The sequence below is a fragment of the Callorhinus ursinus genome, unplaced genomic scaffold, assembly GCF_003265705.2.
Source record: "Callorhinus ursinus isolate GAN/ISIS: 27379988/994484 unplaced genomic scaffold, GSC_fseal_2.0 scaffold13, whole genome shotgun sequence".
Classification (NCBI taxonomy): Eukaryota; Metazoa; Chordata; class Mammalia; order Carnivora; family Otariidae; genus Callorhinus; species Callorhinus ursinus.
The window spans coordinates 27,717,163-27,734,123 of record NW_027397075.1 but is presented as its reverse complement, the minus strand read 5'-3'; the positions used below and the strand labels follow the sequence as shown (position 1 = coordinate 27,734,123).

At 42.0% G+C, this 16,961-nt stretch overlaps 1 protein-coding gene across 4 annotated transcripts in view; it reads left to right on the top strand.

Moving 5' to 3' along the window:
- The window catches only part of NME7 (NME/NM23 family member 7), a 311,708-nt gene extending 294,985 nt beyond the window's left edge, over positions 1 to 16,723 (top strand). For all 4 annotated transcript variants that reach the window (XM_073899976.1, XM_073899978.1, XM_073899977.1 and 1 more), the window contains one exon: positions 16,435 to 16,723. In XM_073899976.1, coding sequence (XP_073756077.1) covers positions 16,435 to 16,467 — 33 coding nt within the window. In that variant the 3' untranslated portion in view covers positions 16,468 to 16,723. The remainder of the gene's footprint in view (positions 1 to 16,434) is intronic.
- The last annotated feature ends 238 nt before the right edge of the window (positions 16,724 to 16,961 follow it).

Here is a 16,961-nt window from a genome sequence, read left to right as displayed (position 1 = left end):
ATGGTGAGTTGAGAAGTACTCCCTCTGCTTCTGTCTTCTGAAAGAGACTATAGAAAAGTGGTATAATTTCTTAAATATTTGGTAAAATTCATCAGTGTTTAGTAGAATTCACAAATCTGGGCCTAGTGCTTTCTGTTTTAGAAGGTTATTCATTATTGATTCAATGTTGTTAATATTGTTAATATACTATTCAGATCATCTATTTTTTTCTTGTGTGAGTTTTGGCAGATTGTGTCTTTCAAGGAATTGGTCTGTGTCATCTACATTGTCAGATTTGTGGGCACAGAGTTTTTCATAATATTCCTCTATCATCCTTTTAATTTACGTGGACTCTCCAGTGATGTGTCCCCTTTGTCATTTCTGATATTAGTAATTTTTGTTCTTTTTTTCTTGCCTTGCCTGCCTAGAGGCTTACTGATTTTATTGATCTTTTCAAAGAACCAGCTTTTGGGTTTGTTGATTTTTTTTTCTATTGATTTCCTGTTTTAAATTAATTTCTGCTCTCATTTTTATTATTTTTCTTCCATTTAATTGGGATTTAATTTGCTCTTCTTTTTCTAGATTTCTAAGGTAAAAGTTTAGATTAACATTATGTTCTGTTTAAGCCTTCTTGACAAATGCAGGCCTGAGTATTCACATCCTGAAATTCCTTCTGTTGTTATTACTGACAAATGCACACCGAGCTAGGGGTCCAACAGTGTAAGAGACAAGCACAAAACAATACATGAAACAGTATTTTATAATACTAGTTATATCATGTTCTCAGTTCTTAAAATATATTCTCATACATTTCTGTATAAATACAAAAGGAGATCAGGATAGAAAAGTCATTGAGGAACATAAGGAATAACATGGAGGACATTAGGAGAAGGAAGGGAAAAATGAAGAGGGGAAATCAGAGGGGGAGATGAACCATGAGAGACTCCGAGAAACAGAGTGGGGGAGTGGGGTGGGGGGATGGGTTAGCCTGGTGATGGGTATTAAGGAGGGCACGTACTGCATGGAGCACTGGGTGTTATACGCAAACAATGAATCATGGAACACTACATCAAAAACTAATGATGTACTGTATGGTGACTAACATAACATAATTTAAAAAAAGTAGTTGAGGGACCACAGCATTTAGGAAAAGTCTTATATGGAGGTGAGACTTGGCTAGACATTAAAGAAAGTAAGAAAAGGTGAGTGTTTTTACAAAGGAGTATTTTGAATAAAGACACGGAAAAAGAGATGTACATGTTAAAGAAACATGGCTGGAGTGAAAGGGTACATGTCATAGGGAACAGGTGGGGAAGACACGTTTAGGTAAGGAAGTGCTGGAAGAGAGAGACCCTTTAATTTAGAGGCTTGGAGTTTGGAATTCCACAAACAGAATGGTTTGTTTTATATAGCACACTTCAGTGCAGGTTTATGTTATCTGCTTCAAAGTCTTTTTAGGTGGATAGTTTTCTTTGTTCAGTGACATGGTAAGTACAAAACTGGCCTCTCTAGATAGCAAAAAATAATGAAAAATTTGGAACCTTTGTGGAAGGAACATTCCTCATCCAGAATCTCATTTATTTAAAAAAAAAAAAAAGTGCCGTCTGGTTGCTGACAACTATGGAAAGCACAATACAAATTACGAATATACTTTTAACAAGAAAAGTGAAAAGTTTTCACAGAATGGATTTGTTTAGCATTTTCCCGATAGTAAATTAAGCCCTCTCTAACCTGGCCACTTTCAGCAGAACCACCTTTATTCCAATAATTCTGTCTTTGTTGTGATTTAATCTTAGAAGCACCACCAAGAATTCTGTGAGTCAATTTCTGGACTAATGAAGCATATCTACTGATTAGGAATTAAATGAACACAAAGATTTTCTTTATAAGCCAAACTTCTGTAGGCACCACATCTGATTAAGTTCCTGGAATGTCTCAGTACTAAAACCCTAGAGGTATTTAATGGCACAATAATGGGAATCAGGTAATAGATTATAGAAATTAGCTTCCTTACTTAATGGCTATACCATAAAATGTTACGGGGCATTGATACCAACATTATAATTCCAGGTCAACAATATTTTAAATGAAACACTAGGTTAAGAAATTTTCATTTTTAGCCCATGCCTCTCCACTCTCATCCAAACAAGGATACAGTTTTTATTCTTTTTTAAATTTTTTAAGGATGCAATTTTTAAAAGAAAGCTAGAAATAATAGATTTTTAAGTTAAAAGGAAATGAGGCAGAGTTTTGTTTTTTTTTTTTCCATTTCAAAGTGACATATAGGGATTTTCACTAGTCCCTGGGGAATGAGAGCAAATCAAATGACAAGCATTTTTACAGCTAGAGATTTTTATGGCTTTTTTATATTCCACTGAGGTGAATACATATTAGTTTTCCTCATTCAAGTAGGTGATATTTTAGTCATGCAGGAACTGTCATGCTGGCCTCTGGGGCATTTTCCCCCCTAATATATTCAAAGATTAGATTCACATTGCCCCAACTTAAAAATGTCGTTTCACATTTAAATCAATAAGTCTAGACAAATATAATAGGGAGTAATTGCAGAAGAAGAGATCAATACTTTTTATCTATTATTTTGAATGTAATTTCCAAAGTGGAGTCCCACGGTGTCACTGAAGGCCTCAAAAGATTCCCTCCACCTCTAACTACAAACCCACAAATAAGAGAAACTTCAGATGAGTTAAAAGTATAAAATGACATGGATTACTAGCTCTTCCTCCAAGATTTTATGAATGTAACAGCCATCAAGGCTAATTTGAAAAGCTGCATACTTTTTAAAAAAGTATATATTTAATCTTAGTTTCAGAGTCCTTAAGTCTTTGGCTCATATTTAGCACTAAATTTTAAATCAGAGATTAAATTTCTATGTGATCTGAAGGACTTCCATTTTAAAAGGAAGTAAAAGAGGTTACATTAAAACCCTAGATTTTTTTATGGCTTGGTTTTGTTAGTTAAAAAGTGTCATTCTCATAATCTCCCATAATTTAAGGTTTCAATATAATGTCCCTGTTTACTGCAAGAGATAATTTTAGCATTCCCAGGGTCAGAGATTCAGTAGGATCTTTCCTTGGTGCCCAGACCATTCGTTCAAGAGGAAAAGCTCTATGCGGCTGCCTATTTTACTAAACTTCCTTTTGCAGGTTTTGAAGGCTTGGGGTACCCATTCAGTACCCCATAAATCCTGTCTACTCAGTGTATTGTGTGTGTCAACGACACGGGGGCATCCTGAAAGGATGCAAAGCGGTAAACTAACTCTTTGAAAGATGTCACCAACACAGATAATTCAACAAACTGGAGTTTTGACCCAACAATATAAGTAAGTGAAACATTTATCCAGAGTATTTTAGTCACTGACTCATTGTGGAATCAGGCCATTTATGAATTACTGTTCCCAAGATCTGACACTCTTGCTGGAGAAGGCTGAAAAATTTTCCATGATGCCAAGACAAGTGATTCAAAAAGGTGGTATTTAATTTTTACATATAATTGACATTTTTATCCTGAACCCACTTCAATGCAATATTTGCACTTTATGTTAAATATGACTCTAATATCTCCTTTACTCAGTGGAATTGGCATTCTCACATGAATTAACGGTGCCAAATTCCAAATAGCTCTCATTAAATGTTGACATCACAGATGTCATTTACAAGAGTGAAAGAAGAAGCTCGAAATAGCAAAGCATTTTCCCTTTTGTACTATAAGATGTTTTAAATTTTTCAAAAGAAAGAGGGTCCCAAGCGACAGAGTTTTATCTTTCTGCCTTTGGTGTAGAAGTGATCTTAGTCCTTTTTGGTGTTATATGTCCTTAGTTGAACCTTTTACCTACCAAGCCCAGACCCCTGATTTGGATGGTTAGTCTGGCCACCCACCAGTTTCTTAAGTTCCACAAGAATTTTTCTGTTGGTTGGTTAGTGGCTTAAAATAGAGATTCTAAGGTCACAAAGTACAAAAGTGGGGATAGGAGGAAGAGTGTCCAGGAAGAGCATAGTGGGCAGAAGGAATTGAATGTCTACAGACCCAGAAACAGGCAGAAGATGAAGCTTTCAGTTAATGATTTGAAATTTGAATGGTGAGAGTTTAAAATCTGAAGGGACTGAGGGTTATGCTAGAACTTGGAATCGTTGGCCTGGTCCAGGTTGTGAAGGGTTGTTTTGTTTTCTGAGTCAGGAGCGATGTTAAGAAAACGCCAGTGGCGGGATGGATATGGAGGAGGTTGGAGGGAGTTGGAGAGTGGAATCGGTAGATAACCGGTGTGTCCTGCTTCTGGCTGGATTTGTCATATGCATGTCTGGTTTTCCACGTCTAAGCTGGATCTCTGTGACAGAAGTGTTAAACATCAGCATTTTTCTGTCATTTTTCATTTTTAAGAAACAGCGAGTGCATAACAAGGAGGAAGTAATATCATTGAGGGAATTGCACAGAATGTTCTCAGGTCTTTCAAGTTCTTAATTTCTGTGATTCTGATTTTCCAAACCATTCAACTAGTTTTCAGTTGACCTAACTATAATAGCCAGTATTTTGAAATTTCCCTCAAATTTATTGTTGTATCATGTATGATGGATTCAAAGCATAGCTTTGATCAGAAAGGTCATTCCATGCTTGGAAAGGGCCTCCAAAAAATTACAGGCAGCTTCAGAGTGATTTGTTTTGCTTTGTTTTTTCAAAATCAACCCAAGTGTGTCCCAGTGAAGGTAGGTCATGTTGATCCATGTTAGGGGAGTCATTGGTCCCAGGCGGGGGTGGGGGGTGGGTAGAAGAAGACACCAAGTGTGCTGCCACTAATTAATCCCTTGGTAGTGATTTCATCGAAAAGGGTAAGGGTTGAGTAAATCAGTGAACATAGGTCCCCTCCCCGATGCTTACAGACTGAGGATGAGGTCCAGTTGAAATGCTCTGGCTGATGAAGTGTAAGGAGTGTGACAGGAACAGGACAGGTGGTTCGGAATCCTCACGGAGGGAAGATTTTCTTTCTGCAATTATTGGATTGGACTTCACTCTTTTTAAACATTAGGTTTGTATGTTTTAGGAATCTTTATTGGAGATGCCTACACTGGAAATGTGTGTTTAGCATAAAGGAGAATAGCCATGGAAAACAGCACACATGACCCCAGAACCTCAGCTGAGCTCCTCGCTGACTTCCGTCACTTAGCTGGGTGGGAGAAAGCACAGCACGTGGGGTTAAAATTAGATTGCCCAATTCACACCCTAATTCTGCTTCTTAGCTAGCTGTGGGACCCACACTTCAGTTTCCTGTACTATCCTGTGCAGGTAACAATCACAGGGCCATGAGAATCATGATGTGTATTAAACGTGATGATGCATGCAAAGCATTTAGACCAGTGCTGCTGTTGTCGCCATTACCGTCGTGGTTATTACTGTTATTTATATCTGTGAAGAATTTGGCTGCTAGGAACAGAAATGCCAAAAATAGCACAAATTAGAAGTTTTCTTATGGGGAAACGAAGCAAGGAGGTCTCAGGTTTAACAGAGTGACTCTTCCTGCTGAAAAGGAAACTATGAAGAGACAGACCTGTCTTGGTTCATCCAGGCTGCTGTAACACCACCATCGACTGGGTGGCTTATAACCACCAGAAATCTATTTCTCATAGTTCTGGAGACTGGACAGGCCAAGGTCAAGGCACCGGCAGATTTAGTGACAGGCTTTGGTTCAGCAGCTCAAGACTTCAGGCCTAAGATCATTGCAGTAATCTTGGCCCTTCCCTGTGATTGCCTCTTAGGTCCAAGGTGGCTACTGTGCTCCAGCCTCCTGCTTGTTCCAGGCAGAAGGAACTAAAGGGCAAAGGGCAAAAAGACACTACAGGCTGAGTGTGCCTGCTTTTAGTGAGCTTTCCAGGAAGCCCTACCCAACAACTTTGCTTACATGACATTGGTCTAAAATTAGTCACAGGCCTCCCCTCCACCCATGTGTAATGAAGACTACGTACTTTGCTTCCCCTAATGAAATCCAAATTCTCTTTATGAAGGGGAAAGAAAGACTGAGTATCAGTCTCTACCACATTATTTTCAGTGTTGTTGTCATTTCTGTTATTATGGGTATAATCGTGAAACAACGCCATCTTTCTCTCCTGTAAATTTTCCAAAGACAGAATCCTGTCTTGACTATGTTTACATGAATCTTTAAAATAGCACCAGAGGGGTATGCCAACAGCCAAGTATTTTAATTGGTTGAGTTCTGCCTTAGCCTTTGGCATTACTGTTGTTTTGAGTCGTTTAAGAGAATATGAAACATGAATTAAATGACCTAGACTTTTGATGGGGCCAAGGCAGAGGTACACCACTCAACAGAAGGCTATAAACGAAAAGCCAAACTATTCTAAATGAAATCTTTAAACTAATAAGGCTTTAGATAACTCACTGTTTTATGTTATTCCAAAAACTCAAAGAACTTTTGTAGTATTTATGGGCCAAAGGTCCTCTTGTTAATAAGTTAAGATTAAGTATTGACAGGAAAAGCATTTGTCTGAAGCATGTTGTACTTGCCTCTTTCTGGAAGCCCTATTCACTTTCCCTTTTTAATAGGAATACGGCCTCTCACTTCTTGCCTTCTTAATTCCTCTCCAGTTCTTTACTGCCCTCAATTGTCCCCTGCAAATCAGCCATGGTCTTGGAGGAGCAGGGCCCTTTCCATTCTGTTACTGAATGTCAGCATTTGTGTTGTTATATCAGCACGATTGGCAGAAGGCAATGATGGAGACTACGTGAGAAGCCTCTTTGTAAAGAGTGGGTAAAGAGTAACCAGCTTGGATAAAGAGTGGGTGAGAAGGGTGTGAAAAAGAAGAGAAACAGAAACCGCAGGAGGTCAGCACTTATTCAGCAAGTGTTGATGGCCTACTGTATGTGAACAACTCGGGAGTGTACGAAGAAGGAAGAGGGACATCCCTTGCCCTGCAGGAGTTATGGGTGTGAAGGAAGGGCTATTTCAAGTGGTAAAGCCCTTTCTCTGCTTTTGAGTGGTGGAAACAAAGAGTGACTGCAGCCAAAGACTTGCTTTCAGTGGATGTATTGTTGGGCTTTATGAAAGCCAAGCCAACGCTGAGATTGGATGTCTACCATGGGAAAAAGAGAGCCTACCGAGGTTTTGACTGGGGAATAATTGGTACTCAGGGAAGCCACGTGACAGTGGTGGTGCTTGGAGCCCAGGACAGGCCGGAGCCTCCCTTTCTCCTAGAGTTGGCTGGCGACTCATCTCGTCTTCCTTCAGCTCCTGTCTCCCCAGCAGGAGCATTGGCCGCCTGCACTCGGCCATTGTCCCAACTCACTTCCCCCGGGGACTGTGCAACAGACTCTTTACGTAATAAGAAGTTTAAAATTTCACTCAAATGTATTTAGCTGAGGATACTTTTTTGCTAGTAGTAGTCAAGAATGTTTATAGAACAATATGGCAATTGCCTTTTATAACATTGCTATCAAAGTTTAAGAGTATTTCTTCAACTTGCTCTTCAGCTTGTCCTTCAAAGAGATTATCAAAATATAATTCTGAACATTTTGAACCTTCAAGTCTTTGGATATAAGGAAGTCATTTTTTCCCTTAAATCTTAAATTACTTTAACATTTGCTGTCACTTTCTTTCCAGATTTAAGTGAAAAGGTCCATTCCTACTGCTCCCATCATTACCTGACAAACTCTGAGTATACGTTCTGCCGGCTTTTATCTGATCTGAGAGCCTTTTTTACTTTTCTTATATGTCTTTATCAAAGCAGCGCCCTATCTTCTAAACAATTTTAGTTGCTAGTTTCTAATTACATTATTTTCATCTTGGAGCTTTCCTAACGGAAATGTGTATGAAGTATAGCAACAAGAACTTCCCAAGAAACAAATACCCTGTGGTTTTTTTGAAAAGCGTCCCGTAATTCCTTGGGTTTCGTTTCCAGTGTCCTTTATGAGGTCAGTCAGCAGTGATGGCATCACAGACAGCAACTGCCCCGTAGGCCCAAGTCCTTAGGGAACCAAGAGAACATACTTGACGATCCTTTTCGTGAGTCACTGTGTATTGTTTATAGAACTCATTCAGTGAGCCTGCTTTGATTTCTTTCTTGTGAGCACCCAAGATGACCCTGTTGAAGTTTACTGCCTCCATTTTGCCCACATTCCTCATTTCACTGTGTGAGGCCAGTTACCCATCTCTGTGGCATACCGTTCGTGTCGAGGGCCTAAGTGTACTGCAAATACCAGCAAAAGCCAAGGTAACTGGGAGGTTTCATTCTCTCCTTCAGATCTCTTTCGACAACATCAGTCGGGCTTGGTTCCGGCCCTGATTTCTGGGGTACCTACTTTCACTAACTGTGTCTAGGGCAGTAGTTTGCAACCCTAGTGAACATGAGAAGTATCTGCGGAGCCATTTGAAAATGTGAATGTTCAGGATCTTCCAAAGACCAAATGAATCAGATTCTCCTACGATAGGGTCCAAGTGTGTCGTTATTTTTAAAGCTTCAACGGGTGATTCTGATGTACAGGCAGAATGAAAATCACTAATCTCAAGAATGCATCCTCATATTTACATTTTCTTTTCTTATTTGAAGGCCTTTTTAAAAAAAAAATTAAGAATAGTATATGTTCCCTGTCAAAAACCTTTCTTCTGTGGGGAATTGGCAAAAATGAATTTCGAATGTCAAGTGTCAACTTCATCTGAGTGTTCTCCCCTGCTTGCCTGATATTCTGGCTGAGATGACCCACCTCTTAGCTTCACTCTGACTTCCAGCAGAACCCAGCCTGAGCTGCTTCGTGAAAATTTATGACTTGTACAGTGTGCTGCAACTTTATAAATCCACCCATAAACGTACATAAACATTCATCCCAATGAGGTAGGTGTTGTTATCCCCAATCTTTAGATTAAGAAACAGGCTCAGAGAGTTCAACATACTTGCCTAAGCACTATGACATAGTGGCTAGCATCAAACTCAGTTCTTTCCAAGTCAGATTCAGCACTCTCACCCTTTACCCACTTTCCCCAAATGTTAGCGTTTTCCTATGTCGCAGTGTACCAATCGTCCCCCCCTTCTCTCTCTCACCTTGTGCGCGTGTGGGCCTAGTAGTATCAGGATATATATGTTTGACCGTAAGTGACAGACATAAATCCCTTTTATTTCTCAATACTTCAGTGTCTGTCTCTTACAAATCCAGAACAGTGATCTATACTCCATCACCACAGAACAATGATTAGACCCCGGGAAATTAAGACAGTACTACTATCTGTGTGCAGACATTAAAGTCTCACCAGTTTCACCCATCAATGTCTTTTGCAGCGAAAGAAAAAATGTTTCTGGTCTGGATCCAATTAAGGATTGCATGTCGCATTTGGTTCTCGTGTGTCTTTACGGTCTTTGCAAAGGTCTTCTTTGTCATTCGTGATCTGATTAATTATGTAGGTTCTCCTCTGGTGGACAGGAGTGGCCTGAGCAGTTTTGGCTCTCACAGAATGGTGAAGTTGCTCAGAAACCCATGGCTTCATTGACATACAGCAGGATGGGTCACAGCATTGTGAGCATATTGGAGAAACAGTAATAATGATATTTATTATGGAGTATTTACTCCATGCTAGCACTGTAGGGCTTTCCTTAGTTTAATTTTCAAAACAACCCGATGTAATAAGTACTCTTAGATTATAGATAAGGAATCTGAGAAACAGGTGATGTGACTTCCTCAAGGTCATCCAGCCTGGAAGTGGCAAGGCCAGGGATAAAACTCTAAACGACCAGGCTCTACCCCTTATAGGAACCCTAACCAGCCGAGGCAGAACCCGAGGCACTAGACAGAGTTATGTGCCCTCAGTCAAAGAGTTAGCTCTAAATGCAGACACTCTGGCTCATCGACTGGAAAGGGGGACTAATTTCTACTTTGTAAAGTCAGTTGTAAGGATTACACGCGATAATCTGTTAAAACGTCGCAAGGACTCCATTTTTAAAGAAAAAGTGAAATTTACAATGTAAACATTGAACAGCTACCCATGGCTCACAGTGACTTATGGTAACTCTCAGAGTGTACTTTTTTAATCATTGGGAATAGGGAGGAAAAGAGAACAGAAGTGACAAGCATCTATTCATATTTTTAGAGTTTTTGAGGGGTTGGGGGGGACTCGCTACAACCAAAACCACCTTCAAGGCAGAAGAGGCCAGATAATGAGTCATGAAGCCCAACTTTAGAATGAACTTCTAGAAAGGACTCTTGCATCTTCAGTTATATTAGAAAAAAAAAAAAAGGTATATATTTCCAGTCAAGAGAAAGGTCAGTGCCACTCTATTCTGGGTTGAGGAAGAATTACCTTCCAGCTTTAAAAAGGAAGTTGTTCTCATTAGTGGACGGCAGACAGTAAGAAAATCAAGCGGGCTTTAAAAGAGAACTCTGAGCACACTAGGTTTACAGAATTCCTGAAATATACAGTCATCTTAATGTGAAATTTTCATTTTGTCTTAAAACGTTTCAAGTATGGCCTCTGAACCTATGGAGAAGGTAAAGCTATATGAAGGGGAGACTCTGATGACTAAGTTCTGTGTTATTGCTCGTAGCCTATAAATAGAGTTGAGCGTCCGAGCCCGAGGACTTCCTGGAGGCAAGGGTAGGTTGCTCCTGAAGGCTGGATCTTTCCTCTGAGCCCCTCCTTCAGCTACCACCTCTTTCCTCACAATGGCCCACTTTCCAGGGCTCTTTCTGGGGAGTGGAAAATAGGTGGTGACTTGGAGAGAAAGACAGAGAGGGAGGGAGCCCAGGCCCAGTTCAGGCAGGGTTTGGGTCTCCTGTGTGTGGCCTCTGTAGTCTCTGCTCCTCCTCACCCCTGCCCAAGGATTCCCTGCAGTCGTGGCCTCGCTTCCTCTCCAGGTGAGCCTTCCAACTCCCGCCTCCCCTGCGCCTCCCCTGCACCTCCACGACCCACCGGCTCTCACCAGGGATCTTTTGACTGCTTGTTTTAAAAGCAGCCCTTTCTGCCACGGCTTCCACTCAGCCAGTAGGAAAACCATGCAGAAGTAGCCCTAGCATAGAGGCCCAGGGCTACGACAGAACTGGTTCAGAACGGAATGTAGGGCCCCTTGTTCAAAAACTATTGAGAGGGGCGCCTGGGTGGCTCAGTCGTTAAGCATCTGCCTTTGGAGTCCTGGGATCAAGCCCCACATCTGACTTCCTGCTCAGCGGGAGGCTGCTTCTCCCTCTGCCCCTCGCCTCGCTTGTGCTCTCTCTCTTTCTCTCTCTCACTCTCTCTGTCTCTCTCTCAAATAAATAGATAAAATCTAAAAAAAATTAAAAATTAAAGTTAAAAAAAAACAACAACCACTATTAAGCATCTCAAGAGGGAGGCAGTGGAAAGCACATGAAACCAGGCATGGCCCTTCCAGCATGTGGCCCTGTGTGATGGGCCAGGTCACACGCCCGCAAAACCGTCTGGCGAGAAGGGGCCCAAATGAGTTGAGAGTTGTTTTTCTACCAAATTGGCTGGTGTATTTGAAAATCACCATCATACTGTTGGAACACTAGCAAACTTGTACCTCAGTCAAATTCAGCTTGACTAGATTTTATCTGAAAACCTGTCTAGTACAGTGGCCTCGGTGCAAGTATTCTGATTTGGTGCCCAAACTCCACTGACAGTGGGAGAGATGGATTCTGTAAATGTTCAAACACATCTGTACCCTTACTTAAAAGGAAACAGAATAACTCCACAGGTATTTTTGGTGCCCAGCCAGCTTTAAGAACCATTGGAAAATAGGTGGCTGCCCTTTCCCCCCAAAGTGCCTGACTCAGTCATCTGTGGAAGAGCCTGGGCATCTGTAGCGTGGGCTTCTCTAGAGACTCTGATAGAAAGCCAGACATAATAACTGTGCAAAGGGATTTCATGCTGGCTCCATGTTCCCGAAGTTCCATGGGGGGAGTGCTGGACGGGACCACAATCGCTAGCCTTGAGACCCGCGTTTGCTATACACTGTACTCAGGGCAAAAATGGTTCCCTCGAAGCTTTTGCCGCGTCTACACTTGAAGCAATTACAGAAGATTTATATTTATTTGAATTCCATTGTTAGAGAATTTTTGATAATGTAGATACACAGTCATGGGCAAATGCAGAGTCCACTCCATAGGAGATGAAGAGGCAAGAGGCTTAGAGTTGTAGGTAAAGATTCAGATTCCGGTCCTGCTGACTTAGCAAGGGCCCCAACTCGCTGCCTGCGGAAGTCGTGGACCCTCGGCCCCAGGATCCTGATCTGTGTGGAGATGAGGGGAACGACTTCACAGAGCTGTTGCGAGAGGTGAGACTTGCGTATGAATTAGACTACGCTGTGAAGGAAGAAAGAAGTGTGAGCTGTTGTTCTTAACTCTAACGGTGAGAGAGAAAGAACCAAGCTTCAGGTTAGTAAAGTAGTGGTGACCCGTTAGCCCAATAGTCCTGTAGCAGCTAAACTTCGCCGTTCCCTTCAGCTACATTAAATGAAGCTCGTCCTCAACACTCAAGTTGAATGTTAACCCCTGTGTGAAATGTTTCGTGTCCTACTGGCAGTTTATTCTCTCCACTTGCACCTTAGCACGCACTAGCGATTTGATCTGAGCGCGTGGGTTTTCCTCTTCCCGGGATTCGAGATTTCTGAGGACCAGGGCTCATGCATCACTGCGTTACCCTAGATGGGTGTGCTTGGTGTGCTAGTGACAGGGATGACTGGCAGGAGAAGGAGGGAAAGGAAATTAGGTACGGATCAGAGAATAGGACAGGCCATTTAAGATATTTGGAGGTGTGAAGACCAAAATTATGGAACAGGGACCTTGTCTGTGTGGATAGCCCCCTCCCCGAGGTCACGGTCAGCGTCATGGTCAGTGCTGGGCACAGGGGAACGTGGTTCTGTGGAAATTAATAAGTGAAAGAAAAGAAGAGGCCAGCTCTAGGCAAAGGTTTCTGTAGGCACGGGCATCTCAGGTCACATTCCCTTTTCTTTGGTAGAACCCCGAAGTGCCTGTTAGCCTTATACCATCCCCTTGCTGCCTGGGGGCTCCAGTGCAGAATCACCAGAACCTCCCCCAAGGCCTGATCCTCCCCCACTGGTCATTTTAGAACCCTTGCTCCTTATCAAAGGAATGGTTCCTCTTCCCATTCCTGCAGGCCTGCCCCACGCGTCTCCATTACTTCCTAATTTAATAACCGCAAATCCCTATGAGAAATTATGGGTACTGAGGGGCCGCCTTTCACGGGAGTGAAGTATTTGATCCCAAAACACTTAAACCGAAGGATCGACCCAGCAACTCTGTCAGGCACTATGGGCGGCTGAGTAGATGGGTTTCCAGTCACCCTGTGCTGGCTCCTTCCCGGTCTATGAAGGGCCAACACTAGAGGGAGGTGTGCATTTCCTTGGAAAAGGCAGCCCTTGACAGACTGCTTGGGGGAGTCCTGACTTTATGAAAACCCAGTATCTTAAAGGCTTTGTGGACAAGTCAGCTGGAGATGCGGTGTTGCGGTTTATCACAATATGGACCCCTTCTTGGGGTGTGGAATTCATTTGTGCCTCAATCAAATAGCAGGATTCTGTAGTCAAGTAAGAGTCAGCACCTCTTCGTGAGATACTTAATTTCTCAGAACAGACCAATGCTGACAATCTCTGAGAGAAAAATACAAAAATCAGATGCGAGCCAAGGTATCTGCCTTGGTCTAACCCCCTTTATCTTACACCGGGTAGGATGGGAGTGCTGACTGCGGCCGGGCATCGGGGAGACAGACTGACAGACTCTTTCCTAGTCGGCTTTCCCAGGGCAGAGCCTAGCGGATGGGAGGTAACCTGCTGGTTAGTGCACTAGCTCCCTCGTAAAGGAGCTAAGGGAAAGGCACATTTTCCCTGTTGCATTTGAAATCCAGATCACTTTACTCACTCAATTAAAACTGCTCTTGAATGTTCCTTGGATAATTTCCCTCTGTATTCATAAGGTCCTCAGTCCTGAAGTTTCAGAGGAAGCCCACTTGGTTCTCCTCCACGGGCCAGACATACACTGATCTCTAGAGAAGTGGCATGAATCCTTTAAGAAGCCAGGAGTTGGAGCGATCATTGGCCTTTGAAAGGGTCTGATAACTGGATTTTCATCTCTGATTACTGATAATGTTTTTAATTTGGAGCCAGAGCTGTTCCCTCTGGTAGTAAGTGAAGTTTGAGCAGGCAGGGCGTGCTATTGTTCTAAAATGAAGTTCAAATTAGATTTTGCCCAAACAGGTACAGAACCAGGAAAACTTGGCTTCTGTTAATGCTATACTTTTGGCCAAATGTTCCTAAATTCTTGTGGGCTTTCACTTTCAGGAGTTTTACCATATGTGAGTAACCACCTGAAGGTTTATTTACTATTTTGCTTGAAATCCATTCACCGTTACACTTGAATAAATTTGTTTTACTGCCATAAATGTAAAACTAGTATTACTTGTCCTTAACTGGAGGTAATAAAATAAATACAATAGACAAAAGTTACTAAATTCTAGCTAGATAATATTGCTTGCCACAGGTTCTGAGCCCAAGGCCTGTATCCCTTTAATTGAAAGGCAGATTAACCTGGGCTGAAGACGTGCTAGCACCGCACCAAAACTTGCCTTCTGGGAATGTGATGGATTGGGAAAACCAAAAATGGAGACTCCTTTTTCCTTGGCTCGGTAATCGTTCCAATGCTTTTGATTCCAAGTGGTACTCAGCCTACCTTTGAAAAACACCGCCTTTAAAAAAACTCATTCCTTTACATTCAGTGTGAGGAATTAAGTATTCGGACTTGTGTGAAAACCTCTCTGTAGGATGTGATCAGAACACCACAGAGGAAGTAGATGGCACCGTCCCTACACCCAAAAAATGTGTCATCTAATAAGGGATGGAATAAACTCATATGAGAAGATGAATGTATAGAAGCACGAGTTCCAAAAACATGCAGTATTTCATACTAGAATGCGAGCTGTGAGGAAAGGAAACAGGTCTGTGTGTTTTGTTCACTCGTGGATCTGTTGCTACTGCTTGGCACCCAGTAGACAGTCAACAAATACCTATTGAGTCAAAGACTACAACCCCATTCTAGTCTCCCAGTGGTGATGTAACCCTACGGTTCATGCGTGGGGACTGGATTGGTGCAGTGTGGAGAGGATGTGGGGAGGCAAGGTTTGGATGGAATCTGGAGGTGATAAGAGAGCATGCATGCACACGCACTCACACTGTACCACACACAGTGGCTCGGATAGTACATATGAAAGCAGTGGTTCGTTTGACTAAGGTTGTTACCTTAGCCTTAAAAAGGCAAACTACCTCCCATCCCCAATTGGTGTACTCCTTTCCCCAGACCTAAAGCCATTCCCCTTCTTGTTTTATAAACCTCACATTTCAGACTGATATACACCCTGGAAAATGAGTTGTTTCAGCAAGATAAACCATCTTCTGTTACAGGAACAGCACCTATTTCTAGAAGTGCGGGTGTGACATTCAGAGAAACCCAGCTTTGTTTAGGTAGGTGGTCAGTTTACAGGTGCTACAGTATTTCCTCCCTTGTTAAGGAGGGCTCCTTAAACCTTTGCAGCTAAGCTGTGGTGCCATTTTCCACAGTTCCCTTTGCTGGTTTTGTTGTTGTTAAATGGAATCATTGCTCCTCTGGTATTAATCTGCCATCACACAATTTGCTGGTCTAGAAATAGCAAAGTCTCCGGTAGTATTTTTCAAGAATAAACAAGACAGGCAGACCAGCAGGATTATAAATGTGAGGCAATAAGGTGGGAGGAGAAAGTGCTACTGGTCTTTCTCAGTTAGCTCTGCCGTCGCGCACATGACCGCGGGCCACAGGGCGGGTCTCTCCATGAGAGGGGAGGCATTACTAAAGAGGCATCTCAGCTTCACACCGAAGGGATCTCTGGGGGCCGGCCTGAAGGCGGAGAAGGCTTTGCTCCAGCTCCAGCTGCACGGGCTTTGCGACAGGCTTCCATTTCCAGAAACATGATGCCAGGATTTTGGTTTGGGTATTTCCCACGTTGGTTATGTGATACTAAACCTTCAGCTCAGTTATACCCGGAGAATGTTTCTCAGAAAGCTCATTTTTTGTCTTCTTTCACACGAAGGCTTATTTTTAAATATGGCTAAATACGAACGTAGGCTGAACCATGAACCAAAAAGCAAGGTATGAACCTTAATGTACTGAACCTCAAACCTAACCTCATTTTCTAACTGAAATACAGCCCCCCCCTTTTTTAATCAACCTAGTAAAGTACTAGCAGGAACCAAAAATTCACATTTTCTAAACTAGCAAAGTCAATACCACAAAATAGTTTTAAACTTCAGCTTTGAACTAAAACCTCATTGAGTCTCTACCTCCGATGAACCTAGTTGTTGTCTCTTTTGGGAAGGGGTGTGCTCTGGGGCTCAGCTCCTGCCTCTGTTCGGTGGAAAAGGCTGAATTTCCATGTGAACTAATGAACTCATTCATGTGTTTGTCTTTCAGGTTCAGTATTTCTTCAAGATCTTGGATAACTAGCAGTAGAGAAAGCAAAGAAGTCACAGGCTGGAGTATTTAGACAAGAGTGAATCACGCACATGAGGAATGTGTTCATTCTTTTATTGTCCATTGTTTTAACCTGACTGAATACAAGATCAACAAGAGCACTGTACTCCTGGCAATTATTATATATGTTAGAACATGGATTTTGCACTGTAGACAACATTTAACACCAGTCTATGGGGTACTGCATTGCTTTTTATAAAGTCCAAAATAAAGATTTATTTTCAAACAAGTGACTTTGGTTTATTTCATACATTACACTTTTTCTTGCAGAAAAAAATAAAATTGTACAACTGCATAAATATAAAATTCTTCCACCATGAAAATGGTTAAAACATTCATAAAGACACAGCACCAGCATGTGATGCCTCCAGAGAAAGGAAAAGAGGAAAGTAAAGGAAAATGTACAAAGCAAATGAATTAGGCCTGTCACCAGCCCAAGTGACAGGCAATCCAGATCTCATACACAG